The 26769-nt window shown below is 40.7% G+C and overlaps 1 protein-coding gene across 1 annotated transcript in view; it reads left to right on the forward strand.

The window, feature by feature from the left end:
* Positions 1 to 26769, forward strand: part of LOC126215118 (5'-3' exoribonuclease 1) — a 185714-nt gene that overhangs the window by 60523 nt on the left and 98422 nt on the right. The window contains exons 14-18 of the mRNA XM_049941772.1: positions 8833 to 9011; positions 9703 to 9866; positions 19976 to 20101; positions 22288 to 22402; positions 25922 to 26086. Coding sequence (XP_049797729.1) covers positions 8833 to 9011; positions 9703 to 9866; positions 19976 to 20101; positions 22288 to 22402; positions 25922 to 26086 — 749 coding nt within the window. The remainder of the gene's footprint in view (positions 1 to 8832; positions 9012 to 9702; positions 9867 to 19975; positions 20102 to 22287; positions 22403 to 25921; positions 26087 to 26769) is intronic.

Genomic DNA, 26769 nt, shown 5'->3' on the forward strand with positions numbered 1-26769 from the left:
TTCGTTGTCGTGATCATCATGACACCTTTATAGAACCATATTTAACGTGTTTTGGTGTATGGCCACATGGAACGCTAGTTGACACCGTCATTCACTTTGTGTTGCTCATATGTTTTTAGTGTCAACACAGTGCCAGTTACGTATTGTATTCATGCTGAGCAAAACGTATTTCGAGAATTTATTCTCATTGTCAAGTGCAGTATTTATGTATGTATTTTTTCTGATGTTACATAAACGAACAATGTGAGTGATAGTTTGCTTGTGTGTATGTTTGGTTTTCTACATAACTGATGAGGCACAGTACCTGATAACCTCAAAAAGACGAGTACAGTGCAAGAGACACAGAATAACACATATTCAGAAACTATACAAAATACTTATTTACATATTTGCACTTGACAATGAGAAAAAATTCTCGAAACGTGACATGCTATGCATGAAAGAATACGTAACTAGTGCAGTATGCCATTATTTAAATAATGAATGAAAGCTGCAGGCTTTCCAAAAACATCGATTATGACGTTTGAAATTAAAAATTCTCAAAACGCATCGTTAAGAAGGACAAAATACGTAACTAGTGCAGTATTTCATTATTTAAATAATGAATTACAGCCACAGGTTTTTCAAAAACATCACTTATGACATTCGAAATTAAGTCAAATGTTTCCACTTGCCAAACAGTTATCAATTCCAGTTACATCAGCGGTTTTTATTAGATTATAAATCTTTATTACGTAATAAAAAAAGTCCTTGACAGGTCTTTTTATGCCTGTTACGTACATACATCATACATAAAGTACAAGGGAGTATCCTGTAAATAACCTTTACAGCTTAAAACATTATTTCCCACATTTTACATTTTCCCGCATTTTACACCGTTTTTTTGAAGTCCCTTGAAAAGTGTAAAAGCGGGGTTTCACTGTACTACTGTGCAATCACTGCTTCATGCGTTACATCTCTTAAATTGAATCCCTTGCTCTCCAGTGCCTGGAGGAGCATTCCAGATACCACTTCCATAAGTTATCCAACCTGTTGACATCCTACTGCTGACTTGGGGCACCACTAACCAACCCCTGTCTTACACGCAGTGTTCCTCCTTGTCCACCCCTCATAGCACATAAACCCTGTCTAGCTGATCTTTTCAATTTGGCACATCACAACCAAATCGAGAATCAAAACATTCCCGTAACACGGTTGTTGACCTTTGCACCAAAACCATTGACTCCACAGAAGCTTCAGTCCTATCCAAAGGCCTTACCTTTAGCTCTACACCCAAATTTAACCATGCTGGATTTGTCAAAGACCTCTCCTTCTCCTGATCCCTGCAGTGGAAGCACTCCTTTGCCACCAATCCCTTCTACCAAAATCAACCTAATGCTAACAGTGAACTCTGCCACTCCCAGTTCACGCAACCATCCAGCTGTGTCTTTTCCCCATCCCACTTAACCAACTGCGGTCACCTTCCAGGATTTCCTTACCTCCAACTTAGACCCACCATCCTTCCCCAGGTCCCTTCCTCAGAATACCAACTTTTCACCAGAAGAAAGAATAGCCATACGCATCCTGACATAATCATCCTACCAGCAGACAAAGGTTCCACCACTGTTGTTATAAGTGGCGATGACTACCTGGCAGAAGGCCTCCACCGATTATCTTACTCCTTCATGTATAACTCTGCCAGAGTGATCCCATCCCAGAAGTCCACCACAACCTCCAATCTCTACTTAAAGCCTTAGACCAGGGGCGGGCAGGAATTCTGCACGTGTGCAGTGCACATGCACATGTGCAGTTAACAGGTGTTCTGCGTGCACACAGGGGCAAGCTGGCCACCCGCTTCTCACCCCTCCCCACCATACCGTCTCTCCGCTTCTTCCTCTGTAATGCGTTTTGTTTCCTGGCCTGCTTTATTAAATGAAGGAATAAGGTTAGTAGGAGTGCTTGACAGAAATCATGGTTTGAAAGAGTACCTATTACCTACGATACGTTTTATTTAATTATCACAGGTGGAGTTTACAATACGTTTAATGTCTGGAACAAAATTTCTATATACAGACAAACGCAAACAGTTACGTAAATTTTCATTACTGATGTTTGCTCTTAACCGAGCCTTATTAATTTTCATAACAGAAAAAAATCTCTCACAAAAGTATGTCAAGCCCAACATTGACTATCTTCATGGCTTCACGATGGAGACGAGGAAACTCGTGCTGTGGAAATTCGTGATAAAAATCTATTAGACGTCTTGCCAAAAGGAACTTGTCTCTCAGACGAGAATTACACTGTAGATCCTATTAATTCCATTTGCAAACTGAGATGGATATCATCAACAGAAACCAGATTCTCTCGAGAACTATTCAAAACCTTGGGATAAGTAAGATATATCCCCAAATCGCTTGAGAAATTCCTCTTTTATTGCACTAAGAACGGCAACATACTGAAATTTATTATAATGGCGTTCAATATTAAACTTCCTTTCACCAGCGACAATACTGTCACATATTATACATTTCCAATTTTCATGTTTTTCCACAGAGAACAAATGATTCTCCCATTCCTTTTTAAAAGATAGCAAATCTCCAATTCTCCGTTTCCTTGATTCACTCTGCATTTTGCGGTTATTGAAATACAACGTTCACTACGTAGTGGTCGCTTCGCTTCAACGTCCGCAGCTTAGCCTGGTACTACACTGCCGCAACCTGCAGGCTGTCGGGCACTGTCCCGTTCGACGATTGCACGCGAGCAGCACACGTGCAGCGCTGTGCGCTCATGAGCCGCGTGCAGCGTTTGCCCGCCCCTGCCTTAGACCCTTCGACCCTTCCCAGAACCTCTCCCCTGAATCAATTTCCCTACTTACCCCTCTGACACTCCACCTACCCACATTCTACATGCTCCCCAAAATCCACAAACCCAACAATCCTGGATGCCACATTGTGGCTGGTTATTATACCACCACTGAAGGAATTTCAGCCCTCATTGACCAACACATCCAAGCAATTGCCTATAATCTAGCCTCCCACATCAACCATTCCTTCACCGACTGCCCGTCATCCCCACTTCTTTACCTCCTGGGTACCCATTCGTCACTGTTGATACCACTTTTGTACTTACCAACATTCCTCATGCCTCTCGTTTTCCTGCCATTGAACGCTACCTTTCCCAAAGTTCTTCAAACTCCAAACCCACTACCTCATTCCTCATACACCTTATTAATTTCATCCTAATTCACAACTACTTCTCCTTTGAAGGGAAGGTATACAAACAAATCCGTGGCATAGCCATGCGCAACCGCATGGTGCCCTCCTATGCTAACCGTTCTGTGGATCATCTAGATGAGACTTCCCTAGCCTCCCAAAACACCAAATCCCTAGTCTGGTTCAGGTTCATTGATGATATCTTCATTATCTGGACTCAGAACCAAGACACCCTATCTTCATTTCTTCACAACCTCAACACCTCTCCCATTCACTTCACGTGGTCTTCCTTAACCTAGCATGCCAACTTCCTAAATGACCTTCTCCTCTCTGATGACTCCATATACACCTCTGTCCACATTAAACCCACCAACCACACCTGCATTTTGACAGCTGTCATCCCTTTCACAGCAAAAAAACCCCTCTTATACAGGCTGGCCACCCGGGGTTAGTGTATTCTCACCAAGGTCTCCACAGACAAACACTGTCCCCTAGGCAAAGGCCGCAAACAGATCTCCTGTGTGATTTCTCCCCTCATATCCTCAATCCTCCCAACTTCCTCAAGAACTGGCCACTCCCAATCTCAACCCTTTGTCACAGGGAAGATCCAGGTGAAAGACCTACCTACTGGCTTTGCTGCAATCATTGCACGGCTTTTTATGATGATACAACTACAAACTAGTTGTCCAGCAGGTTGAATGGTCACCACCAAACTGTGACCAACAGCAAAGTAGACTACCCTGTGACACAATGTGTAGCTGAACATAGCATGATTGTTTTCAATGGCTGCTTCACTACCTTATCCCTGTAGATCTTCCCCTCTTATCACCAGCTTTTCTGAATTGCACAGATGGTAGTTATACTTACTACACATTCTCCACTCCCGTAATTATCCCTGCCTCACCCTACAGTAACATACTGTTCCCACACCCTCCACCCAATAGTTTCCCCTCCTTTTGCCCTATCATCTCCTCCCCATTCTTGTCTCCCATCCTTTTTGTTTGTCACCCCTCTGCCAATGTACCCACCCATCTTTTCCCACTCCTTTCCTTTTTTGCTCCTTTTCCCTCCACGTCCCTCCCCGCAGTCTCCTGACACTGCACCTGTTGGTACCCTAGTCCCTGCACACTCCGCCAGACAGCGTTTCTCTCTCCCCACACCCATACACTGCTATTCCTTGTCTTTCCCCACAACCTCAAGATTGCTGCTTCTGTCCCATGTGATAGTTACATTCTGGCCCGAGCTGCTAGAGTTGGCAGTCATGTGTGCATGCTTGTGTGTATGAATCGTGTGTCTCTCTATTTCTTTGAGGAAGGTTTTGCTGAAAGCTTTGTGTAGATGTCTTTTAATTGTGCCTGTTTGCAACTTAACATGTCTTCTTTACGGTAAGCAGCAACCTGTCATTTCCTACATTGTTGATACTCATAGCTACCCCTATTTTTCATTGCAAACTTTTCAAATTTTGTGCAGTGTCTTCCTTAAATGTGAATATCACAATAAGTATGACAATTCAGGAGATAATGGACATTTCACCATGAAGCTGACACACAAAGTTGTAAGTACTGTAAAAATAAAATTTATTTACTGAATAGTTTCTGTAAAATTGTTTTAGGAAAATGATAGAACGTACATCTTTATTTTGTCAGTGCAGTGCATTGCTAACTGACACAATGAAGGAGGGCAAAGAATGTTTCTTTCATTTCACCTAGCTCGAGGTAGTGAGAACGCGCCAGTTGGTGTCGCCACCCAGCTGCCACTGTTGTGGTGCCTCATTGGCTAATGAAGCAATGTTTTCCACACTGGGTCAATCCACACTATTGCCGTGAAAACATTTGTTCACAGTGCAATGTGTGCTAGCACACATCTCATTTGAATAAACCACTGGTCATTTTAAACCTGATCCTTCATTAATTTGTAGTAGTTTAATGTAATATGGCTTTCCTGAGACTCTCATATCATTTGCACATATTATGACTCATTTATTGCAGAATCTTTGACCAGGTGAGAATTATGCTGCAGTAGTTTGAGGAACATGACAGTGATATTACATTGGTGTCATGGTTGCCAAATTCAGCTGGTATAAAAATGTGTGACATTATCAGGTGTCAGCTCCACAGCCAGAAATCACCAGCCTGTATTTACAGGAACTGCATGACTTGTGTCTAGACATTTGATGCCACATACCCCCTGAAACCTATTGATCTGTATCACATAGAATCACTGCTGTACAGAGTTCCGGAGGTGGACTGACATGCTGTTAATACATTCTGATCATTGCATGTAGAAATTACAGGCTCATTTTGATTTTACTAACAGTCGGTATCCAAAGATTTTCAGAGTGCAGCTGTCCTGATTGTTATTTCACGATGTATTATTTCCGAGCAGTGATGGCTTGGAGTTAGATTCATTGACAAACAGTGAACACGGATTCAGAAAATATTATTCTTGTGGAACACAACTAGTTCTTTATTCTCACAAAGTAATGAATGCTATCAACAGGGGATATCAAATTGATTTCATATTTTTGGATTTCCAAAAGACTTTTGATACCGTTTCTCACAAATGATTTCTAATCAGTTTGTATGCCTATGGAGTATCGGTTCAATTGTGCAACTTGATTCACGATTTCCTGTCAGAAAAGTCACAGTACATAGTAATCCACAGAAAATCTTAGAGTAAAATGGAAGTGATATCTGGTGTTTCCGAAGGAAGAGTTTTCGGTCCTCTGTCTTTGCTGATTTACGTAAATGACTTAGGAGACGATCTGAGCAGTTCTCTCAGATTGTTTGTAGATGATGCTGTCTGTTTGTAGATGATGCTGTCGTTTACCATCTTATAAAATTGTCAGATGGTAAAAACAAATTAAAAAACAGCTTACACAACATATCTGTGTGGTGCAAAAGTGTCAGTTTATCCTAAATAATGAAAAGCATGGCTTCACTCACATGGGTACTAAAAGAAATCTGCTAAGTTTCAGTTACAGGACAAAATACATAAATCTAAAGGCTGTAAACTCAACTAAATACTTAGGAATTAAAATTGCGAATATCTTAAATTGGAACAATCATACAGATAGTGTTGTGAGGAAAGCAAACCAAAGAATGCAATTTATTGGCAGAACACTTACAAAATGCAACAACTTTACTAAAGAGATTGCTTACACTGCACTTGTCTCCATTTTCTGGGCTATCTCAGTGTGGTGTGTGATCTGCATCGTTTTAGAGTTGATGGAGAACGTTGAAAAAGTTCAAAGACAAGCAGTTTGTTTTGTGATATTGCAAAATAAGGGAGAGGGTGCTGCAGATATGATAAGGGAATTGGGTTAGCAACACGAATTGGGGTAGCAATCATTAAAACAAAGGCGTTTTTCATTGCGACATGATCTTCTCATGAAATTTCAGTCACCATCTTTCTCTTCAGAGTGTGAAAATATTTGGCACCTGTCTACATAGGGAGGAATAGTCATCAATAAAATAAGAGAAATCAGAGCTTGGACAGAAAGATTTAAGTGTTTGTTTTTCCCACATGCTGTTTGAGAGTGGAATGGTAGAAAAATAGCTCGAAGGCAAACCTCTGTCAGTCACTTATTTTGTGAACTGCAGAGTAATTGTTTATATGCAGATGATGTAAATGTTCGCTCTTTTGGTGCTTCAGAGAGCCACTAGGTGGATGTTCCTGCTTCTGCGAAGAGCTGTGTGGCTTGAAAAACATGTTACAAGTCTTAACAGGTCCTGCACGTCTGTTGTTGTCGTGACTGCAAAAGTCTATTGTAAAGTGAGACTACAGTTTGACTGATGAAGAAAATCTGGGTCTGCTTGAAGAATCTGGTTCCGAAATTGACGGTGATGGTTTTGAAATCGGTGACAGTATTTCTGAAACAGATGGTAATCTGCTTTCCTCCTCCATCTCATAGGCAGGAGCCACATCAATAAGTCAAAAAAGTTGTGTTTCTGGGGGACTGCAGCAGTCGCTGTGGCCTGACTGGAACATGTTAAGCACACAGGCATCATGTCTCAACTCATCATTGTATGCTATGTATACCATAATAACTGTCTTACATGGAGAGGGATCAAGTTTTGCAAGGACGTTCTATATTGATCAAAGTTAATGACGGAAAATAATTGTTTCAGTGTTATACATTGAAAGATCATCTAAAAACAAACATTTTTTATTAATGTAATTTGTCATCTAAAGTTAATAATGTTAGAGTTTATTAATGTTTTTGTGTTTTTATGCTGTCAGTGAGAATGCATCATTCTGTGTGTCAAGCAGAGAGAGGTTTACGGTCGAGCTGTCAAGGCCTTAGACTACCAAACAGCTGCTCCGAGTTCGGTTATTGGCCATGCCTCTTTTTTTCATTTGATACTTTTTAGCATATCTTGATATTGTTGTGATGATCAGAATTCCTTTCTTTCCTCTTTTTGAAGTAAAGCTTAGGGAGGTATGATAAATAATCATCCAAGTATATATTGTACTGACAGTTATTTTCATCATGAAACAGTACAGAAATACACCTAAAGTTTATTAATGCACAATCCTAACTGATTTTCTGTTCATGAATGTTCTTTCAATCAGTGGTGTGAAACTGGTTATAGAAACAGGCAAATCATAAATATTTCTTGCACCATGTGCAACACGCTAATGAAATCTTGCCATATTGAGATGTTTTCTGGTACATTAGCCATGGAAAACATATCCGATTCTTGTTGCTAAAAACAGATATATCAGGTATTAATTTGGGTGCGTACTAACTGTATAAAAGCATATCTTGAAAGACAGGTATGGACAACTGCTTGTGGACCAATGCATGAGTTTTGATAGTGCCCATCCTATCTTAGAATTATCTGCTGTGCTGTGGGGGCACATCATGTTGACATCATGTGATGGAATTATTTACTTATACTAAGAAATAAACGTCACATGATTGACAAAGACAGGTACATTTTGGTGGTATTACTTTCACAGTGCAGCTCAGTTGAACATCATCATTTGCGAAAGTCATATTGTAGTGCATCATGTGTTAGGATAAAAATAACTGTCACTGCATTATATATACATGTTTGATTAGTAATCACAGTTCCCAATGATTTACTCCAAAAAAGGAAAGTAAGGTATTTCCATTATCAGAATATTATAAAATACAATGAAAACAATATCAGATGGCAAAAAAAGGCACGAACAAGAATCTAACACAGACCATTAGTTCAATAGTCTAATGCCTTGACTGGTTGACTGGCAACCTTGGTTTGCTTGTTGCACCTAAAGATAGATACCCAAGCTAAATAATGAAAACACAAAAACATTAATAACTCAAACGCTATTAACTTTGGAGCCCATAATATATTAATAAAAAAATTTTGACTTTTAGACAATCTTTTGATTTATAGCAGTGAAAATAATATTTTCCATCAACTTTGATCTAGATTTTTTTTTAAAAAAACTAGGGAGTTTCTAGCAAAAACCTGAAATGTTTGTCTCTTTATTTTCTATGTAGAACGTCCTCGCAAAATTTGATCAAAATTGGTGATCCACATGTTGGATCCTCCCCTTGTTAGTCACACTTCAGTTGTTTGCAGAGTATGAGTGTGGATGTAGCAGACCAGCATACACTCAGTGTAATGTAACAGAATTTTGCTTGCAGGTGTGTACGAAGCACCAGAATATTTCCCACCACTGGAGACGAACCACGCAAAAGTTATCGAAGTGTGGCGAGATGAGCTGAATGTGGAGAAGAAAGACCTCATCAAGGGACTCTGGCCAGGTGTTAAGCTGGATGTTTACTATCCTGGCTTTCCTACCATGAAACACATCCCACACAAGGTGAGTATTGGCTTTCCTATGATGAAACACATCCCACAACATATTAGTATTTATGTATATTTGGTAGTTACAGCATTTTCCAGTTCCAGCCTCATGCATGAAACATAATGTTAATTAAAAGTGTGAAGTTGGTAGGGTGAATGAAAGATTTCTCTAAACTGTGAATCTAGAAAGACACAATGTGCAGGGTACTTCAAGAGTGCCCTGATGTAAAAGAGGTGTAGGCAGTGGGCGGAACCTCCAGCATGCCGGGAGTCACCCCCACCACCATCTGCAACACTCCTTCCAGAGATGTGCTATAGGCTCAGCTGTTAGAGACAAGGCAGGGGAGCCTGTGATCCAGCTTCTGTAGAGATAAAAACTGGACATGAACCTGACGCTTCACCTGAATGTGATGAGTAGGAAATTTATCGAAACATTGTCACAGAATGACACCTTGACTTGACTGAAAACCCAAGGAGTCTTCATCATCTAATTAATATGTGACAATTTGTCTTCAGACAGTCGCCGGTGTCTCTTAAATATGGGCTTACATTTTCAATGTTGTTGTTATTATTATTATTATTATTATTATTATCATCATCATCATCATCATCATCATCATCATCATCATCACTGCACAGTTCTAAATTTCTGGATACTGCTAATGACCCCCTCCATTTCCTTTTGAATAAAGTTATGTTTATTACAGGCAAAATTGGAGAAGCGTGAGGTCCACGTATTTGACCAGCCCTCTAGAGGTGAAAATATGATTCTATCTATCGAGAACCAAGGCAAACCAGATCCCGAGGAAGTTGCGACGCACCTCCTTGGCAAGAACATCTTTGTGGCGTGGCCTCATTTGGTGGAAGCCAGGTAACACAGTGAAATGATGTGCAGCACTGCATATCATCGTAAATTAATACTCTTGATCTGCTTCTACACTTCTAGCCTTGAAGTGAATAAAATGAGTGGATCGATGGGGATGAAACTGACGAAGGTGCAGTGACATGAAGTGACACCAGTGCTACCCATTTGGATATGATGAACGTGCAGTGTAATGAATATGTAGTGAGAATTGAAGATTGTGTTAGACCGGGACTCGAACCTGGGTTTCCTGTTTACTGCCAGCATTTGCCTTAGCACTTATTGCCAGTTTATAGGCTCCTTTTAGTGCACAACAAGAGTCCGTGGAGTTGCACAGGCTGCCAAAATTTTCTGACATCACCCTGCTGCTGCATGTTGCACAAAACCAAAGGCAAGTCTATGTCCACACATAATGCACATATTATGTTACATAAATGCTACCTCTGGAAGCCGAAGCATTCTCTAACCGGTGTGCCTTCAAGTGATGAAGATATCAGCAGCTGTGCACTTCAGAGCTCTCGCAGTGTGCTGACAGTGATTTTGAGGAGAAAGAAAGCACAATATGGCATCATGGTACAAAGAACGTGCGAGTGTTTAACCCATTAATGCCTCGCGTTGCCATATTACAGTGGTACACACGACTCTATTAAATATTTTCCTACATATACAAATTTCAAACTAGAATGAAAATGGCGGGGAGCATTTCCTCAAATGCAGCATGCTAGTATCAAAGTAATAAGACCATTGACAGGTGCTGCAAGAAACATGAGTGGCACTTTGGGTGAGTTTATTATTGAGCATATAAATTATTTTTTAAATTTTATTTTTAGAAACATGTTTTGTAGTGGTATTATAGATATACTACTGAATACAATATTATGAAATTAAAATTTTGCTGTGTTTCGTCGCGCGCGCGCGTGTGTGTGTGTGTGTGTGTGTGTGTGTGTGTGTGTGTGTGTGTGTGTGTGTGTGTGTGTGTGTGTGTGTGTGTGGTGACTTCGGTGTAACACTGTGAATAGGGACCACTGCATGGCAGATCTTTCAGTGTGATGTGGTCTAAGTTACCGTATTTACTCGAATCTAAGCCGCACTTTTTTCCGATTTTTGAAATCCAAAAACCCGCCTGCGGCTTTGAATCGAGTGCAAAGTAAGCAGAAGTCCTGAAAAATGTTGGTAGGTGCCGCCACAACTAACTTCTGCCGTCGAATATAAGTAGCGCTACACAGGCATGCTTTGCAGGCACAAAGATAAATACTGGCGCCAAAACCTCTGCGCCAGTAAATAAATTTAAAAAAAGGTGAAAGACAAGCTTTTTTTCTCCGCCCCGAGTTTCGACCACTGCATTTTCATACATTATCCAACGAAGTAAATACAAATTACGTATTGTTTATCTTCGAATGTAGCAGCATTTCAATGTACTACGAAAATCCGACTGGCAAGACTGTTCGGGATGTTTGTCAGTATGACCAACTCTACGTTCTGAATTTTTCCCTACCTGTGACAAGAGATGGTTGCTAATAGGAACTTCTATGAATCGTGAATCACATGCAGTATTCTCTTCACCATAATACGAATGTAAACATTTTGCCATGTATTGTTTCGTGTTTGCTGCTATCTTGTTTAAATCCTGTCTGCCTAATAAACTACGAAACTAGATGAGACAACAGCAAATGCGGAAGAATATACATATCATGTCATGTTTATATTGGTATTATTCTTGTGCCTAATAGTGATACAGTCAGAAATAAAGCACGGCAATTGACTAGATCTTTAAATCTAAGATGACTCTTAATTTCTGTGCAGAATGCCATTGTTTCGCTAATGAGACGATTCCTTTCTCTCTCTCTCTCTCTCTCTCTCTCTCTCGCGCGCGCGCTTTTTTTTTTTTAAAGCGGCTGTAGCACGCACAAAAGCAAGCCATGCCGCGAGCGGCAACAGGCCGTAAACACTCATTATCAGAATGCGGCAAACAATGCATGACACAGTACAGTAATGTGTTTTCAGCTTAGCGCCTGACGCATAGCAATGGCTACCTGGTAAAGTGTAACCGCTAAACTTAAGACTCGAACCACACTACTGTAGCTGTATTGTCATTCATTCGACCTAAATTGTGTCTCATATTACAATGGACCAACTTTGTTTCGATTCGGAGGCATGGCCTAAAACTTTTCTCTCCCCTTGAATTTCGAGTCTCAAATTTCAGGTGTGGCTTAGATTCGTGAAATTTTTTTTTTCCTTGACTTCGAGTCTCATTTTTCAGGTGCAGCTTAGATTCGAGTGCGGCTTAGATTCGAGTAAATACGGTACCTTTGACTGTTCTTCTTCCAATGCAGTTGCCTTTTAGTTTTGTTCTTGTGGTCCAGCTACTCCATACCACAACTGTGCATGAACTTGTTCTCTTGACTTCATATCCAGGCAGGGTGATGCTGTAAGAGAGTCTTATTCTTCTTCGTTTTGTTAGACGTCAGACTTCTGACTGGTTGGGTGTGGTCTGCCATGAATTCCTCTTCTGTGCCAACCTTTTCATCTCAGAGAAGCCATTAAACCTATGTCCTCAATTATTTGCTGGATGTATTCCAATCCTTGTCTTCCTCTACAGTTCTTACCCCCTACAGCTCCCTCTAATACCATGGAAGTTATTCTGTGATGTCTTTACAGATGGCCTATCATTCTGTCCCTTCTTTCTGTCAGTATTTACCATATATTCCTTTCCTCATTGATTCAGCAGAGAATCTTCTCATTCCGTACTTTATCATTCCACCTAATTTTCAACATTCTTCTGTAGCATCATATCTCAGATGCTTTGATTCTCTTCTGTTCTGCTTTTCCCACAATCCATGTCTCACTACCACACAATACTGTGCCCTAAACATACATTCTCAGAAATTTGTTCCTCAGATTATGACCTCCGTTTGATACTACTAGACTTCTCATGTCCAGGAATGCCTTTTTTGCCAATGCTAGTGTGCTTTTTATGTCCTCCTTACTCCATCCGTCATGGGTTATTTTGCTGCCTACATAGCATAGTGATCCCCAATTCTGATGTTCAGTTCTCGCTGTTCTCACTTCTGCTACTTCTCATTACTTTCGTCTTTCTTTGGTTTACTCTCAGTTCAACTACCGAATGACACACATCTTCAATAATAATCTGCTGTATTGTTCAAACTATATACATCAGTTATGGAGATAGAGCCAAATATCTATTAAGTCATAAACTCAAATACATTGATAAGTACATCTGACCACATCAAACTTGACTTAAGATCTAAGATTTACAATCTTTGTTTGTCTTGAGCATTTACATTGTAATATGCCCATTTTCTCTGAGGTGTTCATGACACCTTCAAGGTGGCATCACTAAGGCCAAAACTCCCACGTCCACCAAGGGCTACTGTGCTCACCATGTGGCACCTTGCCCGTGCTATGTTGTGTCACTATGTATGCACCATCTGCACAGACCACAGATTGGGGTGTACACAGTGGATTGTTCCCACAGCATAAAATGTTTATAAGAGACAGTGTGAGAATCCTCAGTGAAACATAGGTAATTCTCACAAATAACCCATGTAGAATTTTAGAACATGTTTTTTGCTCGCGTATCATTCCGTTTCTGGAAACCCAGAATCTACTCTGTAGGAATCAACATGGATTCCGGAAACAGCGATCGTGTGAGACCCAACTTGCTTTATTTGTTCATGAGACCCAGAAAATATTAGATACAGGCTCCCAGGTAGGTCCTATTTTCCTTGACTTCCAGAAGGCGTTCGATACAGTTCCGCACTGTCGCCTGATAAACAAAGTAAGCGTCTACAGAATATCAGACAAGCTGTGTGGCTTGATTGAAGAGTTTTTAGCAAACAGAACACAGCATGTTGGTCTCAATGGAGAGACGTCTACAGACGTTAAAGTAACCTCTGGCGTGCCACAGGGGAGTGTTATGGGACCATTGCTTTTCACAATATATATAAATGACCTAGTAGATAGTGTCGGAAGTTCCATGTGGCTTTTCGCGGATGATGCTGTAGTATACAGAGACGTTGCAGCATTAGAAAATTGCAGTGAAATGCAGGAAGATCTGCAGCGGATAGGCATTTGGTGCAGGGAGTGGCAACTGACCCTTAACATAGACAAATATAATGTATTGCGAATACATAGAAAGAAGGATCCTTTATTGTATGATTATATGATAGCGGAACAAACACTGGTAGCAGTTGCTTCTGTAAAATATCTGGGAATATGCGTGTAGAGTGATTTGAAGTGGAATGATCATATAAAATTAATTGTTGGTAAAGCTGGTACCAGGTTGAGATTCGTTGGGAGAGTCCTTAGAAAATGTAGTCCATCAACAAAGGAGGTGGTTTATAAAACACTCGTTCGACCTATACTTGAGTATTGCTCATCAGTGTGGGATCTGTACCAGATCGGGTTGATGGAGGAGATAGAGAAGATCCAAAGAAGAGCGGCGCATTTTGTCACAGGGTTATTTGGTAATCGTGATAGCATTATGAAGATGTTTAGCAAACTCAAGTGGCAGACTTTGCAAGAGAGGCACTCTGCATTGAGGTGTAGCTTGCTGTCCAGGTTTCGAGAGGGTGCATTTCTGGATGAGGTATCGAATATATTGCTTCCCCCTACTTATACCTCCCGAGGAGATCACGAATGTAAAATTAGAGAGATTCGAGCGCGCACGGAGGCTTCCCGGCAGTCGTTCTTCCCGCGAACCACATGTGACTGGAACAGGAAAGGGAGGTAATGGCAGTGGCACGTAAAGTGCCCTCCTTCACACATCATTGGGTGGCTTGCGGAGTATAAATGTAGATGTAGATGTTACAATACAATCAAACAGTGGAAAATCCAGGGTAGAATGTAACAATATTATGAAAAGAAAAGTTGCTACTCATCAGTATAGCAGCAATGTTGAATTGCAGATAGGCACAACAAAAAGACTGTCACAAATAAAGCTTTCAGCCAGTAAGGCCTTCGTTAAAACACACACACACACGCACACTGAAACACAACTCACACACACGACTGTAGTCTCAGCCAACTGAAACCACACTGCGAGAAGCAGCACCAATGCATCTGCATTGTGCCTATGTGCAACTCAGCATCTACGTTGTACAGTGAGTAGCAACTTTTCTTTTCATAGTATTGTTATTTTCTATGTTATAATACAACTTGAAATAATGATCAGTATATCTTATTTTGAACATTGGTGTTGCCTTTTCGCAACAGTAGGCTTTTGCACTGCTACATTATTTTTTGTGTGTCATATTTTAGGCCAGGTTTTTCATTTCCTGAAACCGTAGACATATTACCAAATGAGGATATTACTTGAGGGATTTTTGTGGAGCCTCCAGATGTCCGTGTAGAAATCATATGAGGCTTCAGGAGACAAGAATGAGGGCGAGTGAATGTGTTATTACCTATATAATTAACAATTTCGCGATTACCGTTTTACATATCACTTACCAGTGTTGAGTATACCATTATAGACTTGTTGATAGTGTATCTTCTTGGCAGTCGAGTGCTAATAAGACATTACTGGGATAGTAATGATGACATGAAGAACTGAGCTCTATGTAACTTCTTGAGGCAGGATAGATTTCTACAAATCTGTCGATTTCTGCACTATGATGATAACACCAAAATTGACCTTAATGTAAGGCTTGGAAAATCTGTCTGGTTATGGAAATGCTAAAGAAGCAGTTTATAGATAATTTTGAAGTTGAGGAGAACCAGGCATATGGCAAAAGTATTGTTAAATATTTTCGCCACCGTGGTTGCAAGGAACTTATTAGGGGTTAACCAATAAGATTTTGGTACAAAATACAGATTCTTAACAGTAAGCATGGGTATTTAGTCAATTCTGAGCTCCACCACAGTAAAGGTCCTAAAGAGTAGAGGAAAGTACAATGATGAGGAAAAAAAATCTCGACACCAAAAAAATAATTACTGTAGAGAAATGAAATTTTGGGAATACATTTGTGTAAGTAACATATTTAAGTGATTAACATTGCAAGATCACAGGTTAATGTAAGCGAGAAAAGCTATTGCAAAGGTGAAATGCTGGAACATTAATAACCAGTGTAAATGCCAGAATGTTGAATGTAAGCAACATAAGTGCATGCATTGTGTTGTACAGGTGCCGGGCGTCAGTTTGTGTGATGGAGTTCCGTGCCTGTAACACTTGGCTGGTCAGTGCAGGGATTGTTAATGCTGTTTGGGGATGATGTTGGAGTTGCCATCTGGTGCTCAATTGGAGACTGATCTGGTGACTGAGGAGGCCAAGGTAACATATTGACACTCTGTAGAGCATGTTGGGTTACAAAAGCAGTATGTGCGTGAGCATTATCCTGTTGGAAAACATCTGGAAAGCTGATCATGACTGGCAGCACAACAGGTCGAATCACCAGATTGATGTTCAAATTTGCGGTCAGGGTGTGTGGGATCTGCTGTCATATGAAATTGCACCCCAGACCGTAACTTGAGGTGTAGGTCCAATGTGTACAGCACGCAGACTAACCTCCTCCTAACCGACACGTGGCCATCACTGGCACCGAGGCAAAACTAGCTTTCATCAGAAAACACAACTGACCTCCACCCCGCCCTTTCACAGGGTTCTTGCTCGACACCACTGAAGTCGCAAATGGTGCAGTGGTTTGGAGTCAGCAGAATGCGTGCTGCGGGGCGTCTGGCTCGAGATGGTCCTTGAAGTAACCGATTTGTTGTGTCACTGTGGTGCCAACTGCTGCTCAAATTGATGCTGCGATGTGCCAGAGCCATATGCTGAACGTGACGGTCTTCCTTCTCGGCAGAGCCACGTGTCCATCTGGAGCCTGCTCTTGCAATTGTACATTCTTGTGACCACCACTGCCAGCAATTGTGTACGATGTCTACATTCCTGCCAAGTCTTTGTTCACTATTGCACAGGGAGCATCCAGCTTCTTGTAGCCCTGTCACATGACCTGGGTCAGCAGAGTGAGATGTTGATAATGGTGTGTTTGTTGCCTTAAAGTCAGTCTCGACTAACATCAACTCACCGCATCCAATCTCAAAAGTAACTAACACTCATGACCGTTACAGTGTTTGTTTAAAGCAATCCTAATTTGCATCCTTATAGTGGCATTACTAGCATCACCCTTATGCACCTGGTGCAAAAGTTAGACACCATCTTTTAGATGTAGGATGACGCCTACCAACTTTCATTTATGTCACACAACTTATCCTTAGTGCTGTGATTTTTTTAATTTATTTATTTATTTTTTTTATTTTTTTATTTTTATTTATTTTTTTGCCCCATTGGTGTATTTAGCAAGGCAGTGAGCCCTTTACTGGTATTACTTGATGAAATTCCAATAGAGAAGATGGATAATCTTTTTTCTAGTTCTGTCCTTTTGTTGTTTTTAAAATTCTCTAGATATTCGGCCTTTGGAACTACAAGAGAAAATACGAAAAACTGCTCACTTCAAAGTATAGGCTATTTTTCCAAGGAAGATCTTTGGTGCTGTGGCATTGCAATTGAGAGAAATAATGGACTGCTGTATGTCTGCTGGATGGAAATGCTGTAATCACAGTGATCTCCCCCACATGTGAAAATCTTGAGGCCTCAATTAATTGCAGACTATATCTTGTACATGGGAGGAACAGACCAAATGGATCAAAATCTGGAATGCTACCACACTGGAATTCATAGCAAAAATTGGTATTGGCTACTGTTGACATGGATGCTTGATGTAGCTGTGCAAAACAGTTTGATTCTGTACAGTAAACCAGGCAAACCAAAAATTTCTCAATTACAATTCAGGCGGGAAATAGCAAATGTGCTGTTATGAAAATCACATTGTATTCAATATATAGAAGAGAAGAAAAAGAAAAGATGTGCTGGAAGTAACTGTAAGTCAATTGTAAGAACAGTGTGTTCTAAATACAGAGTAGGATTATACATTGATTGAGTCATCCTGTTACATTCCTACTATATGTATGACACTATGTTCATCTAATAATTTAGTTACTGTTTACATATGTGGTTACTTTTGTCATATCAACATTTTGTCAATGTTGCACTCAAAAAGATTAGTTATTATATCTAAATATGATCATGCCATAACTATATTGAGTGCTTATGTAAACGTGAAATATTAGCTCGTGTAAGCAACTAGCATTGCCATATGGCAGTGGCATTTATTTCGAAAATTAAAAATTTGATAATTGTTTTTACACTGCATTTCATGTATTTAATTAGCCTCCAACTGGATTACCTCTCGCCGTGCCCTGAAATGAGAAATATCCTACCCACTATCCTTCCCACCCCTCCCACAGTGGTATTCTGCCGTCCACTGAACCTACACAATATACTCGTCCGTCCTTACACAACCCCTGCTCCCAATCCCTTACCTCATGGCTCATACCCCTGTGATGGATCTAGATGCGAAACCTGTCCCACACCCTCCCACCACCACCACCACCACCACCACCACCACCACCACCACCACCACCACCACCACCTACTCCAGTCCAGTCACTAACATCACTTATCCTATCAAAGGCAGGGCAACCTGTGAAACTAGTCATGTGCCCTCAGTCTAACCTGCAGCACTCACTGTCCAACACTCCCACCATACTATCCCTCCCCCTCCCCGCTCCATCCTCCCCTTATGCCCACCCTGTCGCCACTCCCATCATGCACTGGTGCTGATGCTCACAGTGTGATTTTAGTTGCCTGAGACTGCAGTTGTGTGTGTGTTTTGTTGATGTTCATCTTATATTCTCCTTTCAAGATACTGTTCATTCTGTTCGACTGTTCTTCCAAGTCTTTTGCTGTCTGTGACAGAATTACAATGTCATTGACAAACCTCAAGGTTTTAATTTCTTCTCCCTGAATTTTAATTCCTACTCCAAATTTTTCTTTGGTTTCTGTACTGCTTGCTGAGTGCAAAGATTGAATAACATCACGGATAGGTTACAACCCAGTCTGTCCCTTCTCGACCAGAGCTGCCCTTTCATGCCCCTCAACTCTTATAATAGCCATTTGGTTTCTGTACAAGTTTTGCTCCCTGTATTTTACCCGTATACCTTTAGAGTTTCACAGAGAGCATTGCAGTCAACATTGTCAAAAGCTTTCTCTAAGTCTACAAGTGCTATAAACATTGGTTTGCCTTTCCTTAACCTGTCTTCAGAAATAAGTTATAAGTCAGGCCTTACATATTCCTACACTTCTCTAGAGTCCAAGCTCATCTTTCCTGAGGTCATTTTCTTCCAGTTTTTCCATTCTTCTGTAAATAACTTGTGTTAGTATTTTGCAACAGTGACGTATTAAACTGATAATTCGATAATTTTTGAACATGTCAGCATCTGCTCTCTTTGGTATTGAAATTATTACATTCTTCTTGAAGTCTGAGGGTATTTTGCCTGTCTCAAACATCTATCACACCAGATGGAAGAGTTTTGTCCTGGCAGGCTCTTCCAGAATGTCGTCTACTCCCAGAATCTTATTTCGACGTAGGTCTTTCACTGCCCTTTGAGATTCTTCTTGCAGTATGACATATCCCACCACCACTTCATCATCATCATCTATGTCCTCTTCCATTTCTATAATATTGCCTACAAATTCATCTCCCTTGTATAGACCCTCTATATACTACTTACAGCTCTCAGCTTTCCCTTCTTTGCTGAGTCTTGTTTTCCATTTGAGCTCCGGATATTCATACAGCTGCTTCCCTTTTCTAGAAAGGTACCTTGGATTTTCCTTGTTCCCCAAGTGAAATATGCTTCTATTCATTCATATATTGGCAATAATTGCCAGAGAGATTGGTGGCACGTCGATCTCGCATCTGAAGATTGTGGATCGCTCCTCGTACTGTGTCGTAGGTAGCAGTCAGCTGGTTGGAACAGACCCTAGGCCTAACTCCTGAGTGGTGTTTTATGTTAATGTTTCCACCTACGGTTTCTAAACATTACAGATGCATTACATTGTGTGTTCAGCATATCTGAATGGTTAACATTAAAATCGTGTTGTGTCATTGCATCTTGCTTGACTTCCAATCATTTTCAACTAGCTGTAAGTTCTTTAATAATTCTAGAGTGGCAAATTGTTATTACCCCATTTTTGTTCACAGGGTGTACGCTGTTTCGAACCACGAGTTCAACCTGTCATTGGCTGCATCAGGCCAGCTTAACAAGGAGAGGCAGAGCGCCGAAGGGAGGGATACGTGGTCGCGCCAGGTGCAGGCCATCAAGAGACAGTGAGTAGTCAGCCTAGAGCGTGCAGCATCTCGTCCAGTCAGTCATTGTTTTCTGTACATTCCCATCAAGAAGGAGAAACTTCAGGGATGTGAGACTAGTCACGGCATACATTATAAAAAGACCAGCAAATCACATAAACTTATCAAGTATAGTGTCCTGATAATAAATTGGCATTGTACTGCTTAATGCTATTAACCATTTCGCTGCCATGAGCATGTATTCATGTCTTGCTATGCTAATCCCCAGGTCTTGTCGATTGTAAAAGCGTGCCACTCAGATTTTCTTACAGTGCTGAGGATGTCTCAGTGTGCCCTGAGCCACTGAACTCTCACTGCTGTGGACGAGTTATTTCCATGTCTCAGTGAATAAAAACATTTCGGGTATTTATCGTACAACAAATGTGCTTCATTGCATGCTGTCATTTGTAAAAACCTCGTTTCAGTATCTTGAATCGTTTTTGAGATACGCCGATTGTACGAGTAGGCCTGTCGCATGCAGTTGTCCTTTGGATATAAAACACAATAACTGGAGAACAAAATGAGATATCCTTCTACTCTCAATTCTGTGTAAAATTTTGGTATCCTATCTACATTTCATTCACTGTAATGTACCGGCACAGTAAAAAAAAAAAAAAAAAAAAAAAAAAAATCCTTTATTACGTTATTAAGTGAACATATCCAATTGTAAGATTTGCAAAAATTAATTTTTTTCACGTAATAGTTTTCTTAAAAACAGATCATAAGTCTTTCACAACAGCTGGTGAGTCCATATGGATGGAACTAGGCGTGCTGCGTCCAATCATCTGTCAGCTATAAAACTGAATAATGTGACAATGAAATGAGACATCATTCTGCACTCAATTTTAAATGAAATTTTAATATCTTATCTACATTTCATTCACTGCAAAGTAAGAGTTAAAATCAACCATATACAAAGTTTATGCAGTGCATTTTTACCTCTGCAAACTCTTTAAAATTTTGTTCACTGTTTTACTTAATTTGATGCAGCACAGTAAATATGACAGATAATGAAAAGAAATCCAATTCTTTATTTAGTTAAGATATCAGACTGTAAGATGTGCAAAAATCAAATTTTTTCACATAATAGTTTTCGAAAAATCGGACGAGTGTTTCATAGTGGCTGGAATGCCATTTCTCAGCACAGATACCAACATTTGGTGAGCAGTACAGCCATAACGAAAACTGGCTCAGCACAGAAAGCAAAGAGCCTGTCTGTAGAAGCAAAAAGGTTAATGCATAAACCAGTTAAATTTAATTGTATGAATTAGAAAGAAACCTACTAGTTTAGGAGGTATGAGGGCGTGGAAAGCTGGAAAGGGGATGACAATTTTGAACATGTGACCTCACCAGATGATGTAGCTCACCACATTTGCAGCAGTCGAGCCTATCTGTCTGTTTCACCTGATCGTCCCAACCTAAGTCGAGTATTGACGTTAGCTCTGAGCCCTTGTGTGTGGCTTTACTGCGTGGACTCGGGGTTATGTCTGGTTAGCAGCATTTCTTTCACTGCATTAGACAACTATGTGTTTACAGTGAGATAAGATATTTTACTTACCGGCCTCAATCTCTCTAATGGTTTACTTAGCACAAGTTGATGAGTTTAAGCTTTTGAATTCCATTGTTACTAGTATATGTACTGCACAGTACATTCCTTCACAAGAAAGAAATTTTGTAATTACACACTGCGCAGTGGAGGGGTGCACCTGTTGCTTTGATATCTTGAGCATTACTGACAATGCTGTTGGAAGTATGTATCCTACTCCTAATGGTCCCACCCAACAGTACTAGAAATGCAGATCCATTCCTACCAACTGTTGATGCCCAGGAACAAAAATCCCATTTATATTTGATTCACCCTCAATGTGGTGTAACGCATCACGTTACATACAGTGACTGTTGGAAGTGTGGCTGGGATGGTGTGATGCGTCCTTCAGTGTGAATCTACAGCTTTCATCTTGAGGTCATTCATGTGGTGTTACCTATTCCTCTGCTCTGGCAATTTCCACAAAAAATTCTTTTGAAGATGTTCTGTAGTTTCATAGAAGGAAAATGAGTGTGAATGCTATTACTTCTGCATATTGACTGTGTGAAGAATGTGTGCAGTGTTTGTAGCAATGTGCTTTCAGTTTGTTATAAATTATGCTCATTGCTTGCTTTCCTACCAGGTACATGACCAAGAGGGGCGTGGAAATCGGCTCTACGTCAGTTTTGGTTCACGCGGCGACTCTTTGTGGCATAAAACACATCATCAATAACAGCGAGGTGGTTCTTCACAAACAGGTGATTCATAATTGTTTTCTAGAGTGTAGAACCTGCGAAGACACCTCCTGATGAAAACCAAAATTTAGAAATAATTTCACCTAAGAGCAGGTGACTTCACCAGTGCTATTCAGTGCAAGGAAAAAGTTGTCCAAGTGCAACTTTGTGATCAGTGACTGCGTCACCTGTATGTTTAGTTGCTCCAGTCTTCTGAACCTTTTCAAATACTTTTGGATAAACTGTGTAAGATTTTTTGAAGTAAATAAGTGCCACAGAAGACTCAAGTTTGTTGACGATTGTCAGCTGGCCACCCCAAAAATAGTAAGAAAATGACTTTAGGGTGTAATGCAGCAAGATGACAAAAAGTTATACTGTCTGTACCAAAAACTTTTTTTTATTAATTACGGAGTCAGTAACAGTGTTAAAAAAAAATTATGTATATAAAAATTGAAAATGTAGCATATTAAAATATAACAACATCATAATATATTGAAGTACAAAATGAATTACAGTTGGACATTAACTGTGATTGCGCAAGTGGTAGGATTGAGTGATCCAGAGCCAACAGTTTTGTGGCACTGCACTCTCTTTCATTCAGTTCAGTATATTCCCCATACTGGTAGAAGCCGACCTCGGAGAAGATCAGTTTGGATTCCGTAGAAATGTTGGAACACGTGAGGCAATACTGACCCTACGACTTACCTTAGAATAAAGATTAAGGAAAGGCAAACCTACGTTTCTAGCATTTGTAGACTTAGAGAAAGATTTTGACAATGTTAACTGGAATACTCTCTTTCAAATTCTGAAGGTGGCAGGGGTAAAATACAGGGAGCAAAAGGCTATTTACAATCTGTACAGAAACCAGATGGCAATTATAAGAGTTGAGGGACATGAAAGGGAAGCAGTGGTTGGGAAGGGAGTGACACAGGGTTGTAGCCTCTCCCTGATGCTATTCAATCTGTATATTGAGCAAACAGTAAAGGAAACGAAAGAAAAGCCATGGAGCAGAAATAAAAACTTTGAGGTTCGCCGATGACATTGTAATTCTGTCAGAGACAGCAAAGGACTGGGAAGAGCAGTTGAACAGAATGGACAGTGTCTTGAAAGGAGGGTATAAGATGAACATCAACAAAAGCAAAACGAGGATAATGGAATGTAGTCGAGTAAATCGGGTGATGCTGAGGGTATTAGATTAGGAAATGAGAAGCTTAAAGTAGTAGATGAGTTTTGCTATTTGGGGAGCAAAATAACTGATTATGGTCGAAGAAGAGAGGATATCAAATGTAGACTGGCAATGGCAAGGAAATCGTTTCTGAAGAAGAGAAATATGTTAACATTGAGTATAGATTTAGGTGTCAGGAAGTCATTTCTGAAAGTATTTTTATGGAGTGTAGCCATGTATGGAAGTGAAACGTGGACGATAAATAGTTTGGACAAGAAGAGAATAGAAGCTTTTGAAATGTGGTGCTACAGAAGAATGCTGAAGATTAGATGGGTAGATCACATAACTAATGAGGAGGTATTGAACAGAATTGGGGAGAAGAGGAGTTTGTGGCACAACTTTACTAGAAGAAGGGATCTGTTGGTAGGACATGTTATGAGGCATCAAGGGATCACCAATTTAGTACTGGAGGGCAGCGTGGGGGGTAAAAATCGTAGAGGGAGACCAAGAGATGAATACACTAAGCAGATTCAGGAGGATGTAGGTTGCAGTAGGTACTGGGAGATGAAGAGGCTTGCACAGGATAGAGTAGCATGGGGAGCTGCATCAAACCAGTCTCAGGACTGAAGACCACAACAACATATTCCCCACTTATTTGCTCAGCCAACAAAATTTTCCCACTACTGAATATGCACCACCAGTACACATGCTGCACCTGCACAGATAAACAAACGAATACAATCTCAGATCAAATTGGATGATTTATTCAAGAGTAAAAGCTTCACAAACTGACTAAATCAATAATGCATTGGTCCACCTGTGGCAGTTATACAAGCAGTTATTCGTCTTAGTATTGCTTGACAGAGTTGTTGGGTGTCCAGTTGGTGTGTTAGATTGTCAAAATCCCAAGCTTGTAGGAGGGCCTTGTCAATATTGCCAAACATTCTCACATGGAGGAGAGGTCCGGTGACCTTAATGGCTAAGGTATGGTTTGGAAAGCATGAATACAAGCAGTAGGAACTTGCTGAAATGTAAGCCCAGGGTGGCTTGCCATGAAAGGCAACAAAACAGGATGTAGAATATAGTCAGTGTATCAAGAAACTGTAAGGGTGTCACATATGACAACGGAAAGGGTCCTGTTATGAAATGAAATGATACCACAAGACCACCACTCTTGGCTGTCAGGCGTTATCGTGGGTGACAGTTAGGCTGGTATACCACTGCTGCCCATGGCATCTCCGAACACTTCTTCACTGGTCATTGGGACTCATTTCTAAGCAGGACTCACCGCTGAAGACAATTCTATTCCAGCAGTGAGGCTCTAGGCTGGAGACATGTCTGGAGACACCTCAGACAGTGGTGGATACTAACCTGATTGTTGGCCACCATAATTCCAGACAACCAGGAGTGATGGCCTGGAGTGCCATTTGTTTTCATTGCATGACCCCTATGGTTATTATCAGTGGCACCCTTTCAGCATAGTGGTACGCTGATGATATTCGAGGCCCATTTTGTTGGTCTTTACGGTAAGCCATCCTGGGCATACATTTCAGCAACATAATGCCTGCCTGCACATGGTGAGAGCGTCTACTGTTTGTTTTTGTGCTTGCCAAACCCTGTCTTGGTCAGCAAGGTTGCCGGATCTCTCCCCAATTGAGAATGTTTGGAGCATCCAACCAGCTCAGGGTTTTGATGATCTAACGCACCAGTTGGATGGAATTTGGTAAGATATTCTTCAGGAGGACATCCAACAACTGTTATCAATTGATGCCAAGTCGAATAATTGGTTGCGTAAGGGACAGACATGGACCAGTGCATTATTGACTTACGGAATGTGTGAAGCTCTTTTCTTGAATAAGTTGTCCAATTTTTCTGAATTTGTAATCATTTGTTTGTCTGTACAGGTACATCACGTGTACCAGTGTCTGTCCCATCCAAACAATTGTTTTTTGGTGTGTGTTGTGTGTGTGTGTGTGTGTGTGTGTGTGTGTGCGCGTGCGCGTGCGCGTGCGCGTGTTTGTTTGTTTGCCTTTCTCTTTTCTTTTCTTTTTTTTTTTTATTTGTGTAAAAAAAAAACTATAATTCTTGTTACGATTCACAATTTACACGTACTGTAGATCACAGAGAGGTTTATGTCTGCCATTTTCATTATGGTGAGGGTCACTGCAGATAGGTGGTATTGATACAGTACATATTGCTCCAAAGAGTTCATGCTGTTTTGTTCAGCTCCTGTATTGTTAATCTTTCTGCATGTTTGGGTCATTATTGCTGGACAGAAAAGTCCTCTCTGTCCCTCAGAACAATCGGTACTCCACTCGATGTAATTGTGTCACACAGTATTGTTATTTCCACTGAAGTCTTGACCTGGTACTTTGCAGTGGAGCTCCACACCTGTAGCATATGCTCTCCAGACGACGGTGAAGGACATCAAGACAAAAGACAAAGTTGCCGACGGCCCGAAGTACCGCACCGTCGACGATCTCTTCCCACGTGGTTGCGTGTGCTTTGTGATGGCTCCACCGCACTATGGTGCTATGGGAGAGGTGGGTATATCTGATAGGTTTATTTTATTTTATTTATTTATTTTTTCGCCTCGGGCCACACAGTTCGTATCACAACTGGTTCCAACATTTTAGCAAGTCATCATCAGGTGATCTATTTGAATAAGAGAGGAATATGGCTGTGGAGATAGTAGGAAACTAAATTACAAATGAAACTAGATTGTAGGCAGAACTATACATAGTTCAGAAAGCTACACACTAACTCATCCATTGAAGAGGTTTGGGGGAGCTCACATAATACACGTATCTGCACTCTGATTGGTGGATTTGAAGGCTGTTGTTAACAACATAATAGTACGAGGGCTATCCACAAAGTACATTATGTTTTGGAATTTAAAAAAACTAAAGTATTGGAAATTTTTTTTATTATATACAGATGAAAGCCACACTTCAATACTACTTTTCGACATAGTTGCCATTTAAATAAAGGCACTCATCGTAGCGATGGACGAGCTTGGAAATTCCTTCGTCGTAAAATTCGGCCGCCTGCGCCTTCAACCGCGTGGTTACCCCTTCTTGAAGCTGTACGTCGTCATCAAAACGCTGCATAGCCAACCACTTCATTGCTGGGAATAAGTGGAAGTCGCTCGGTGCCAGGTCGGGACTGTACGGCGGATGAGGAAACAACTCCCACTTAAAAGATTCGAGAACTTCACGAGTAGCAT

The sequence above is a fragment of the Schistocerca nitens genome, chromosome 12 (assembly GCF_023898315.1).
Source record: "Schistocerca nitens isolate TAMUIC-IGC-003100 chromosome 12, iqSchNite1.1, whole genome shotgun sequence".
Lineage (NCBI taxonomy): Eukaryota > Metazoa > Arthropoda > Insecta > Orthoptera > Acrididae > Schistocerca > Schistocerca nitens.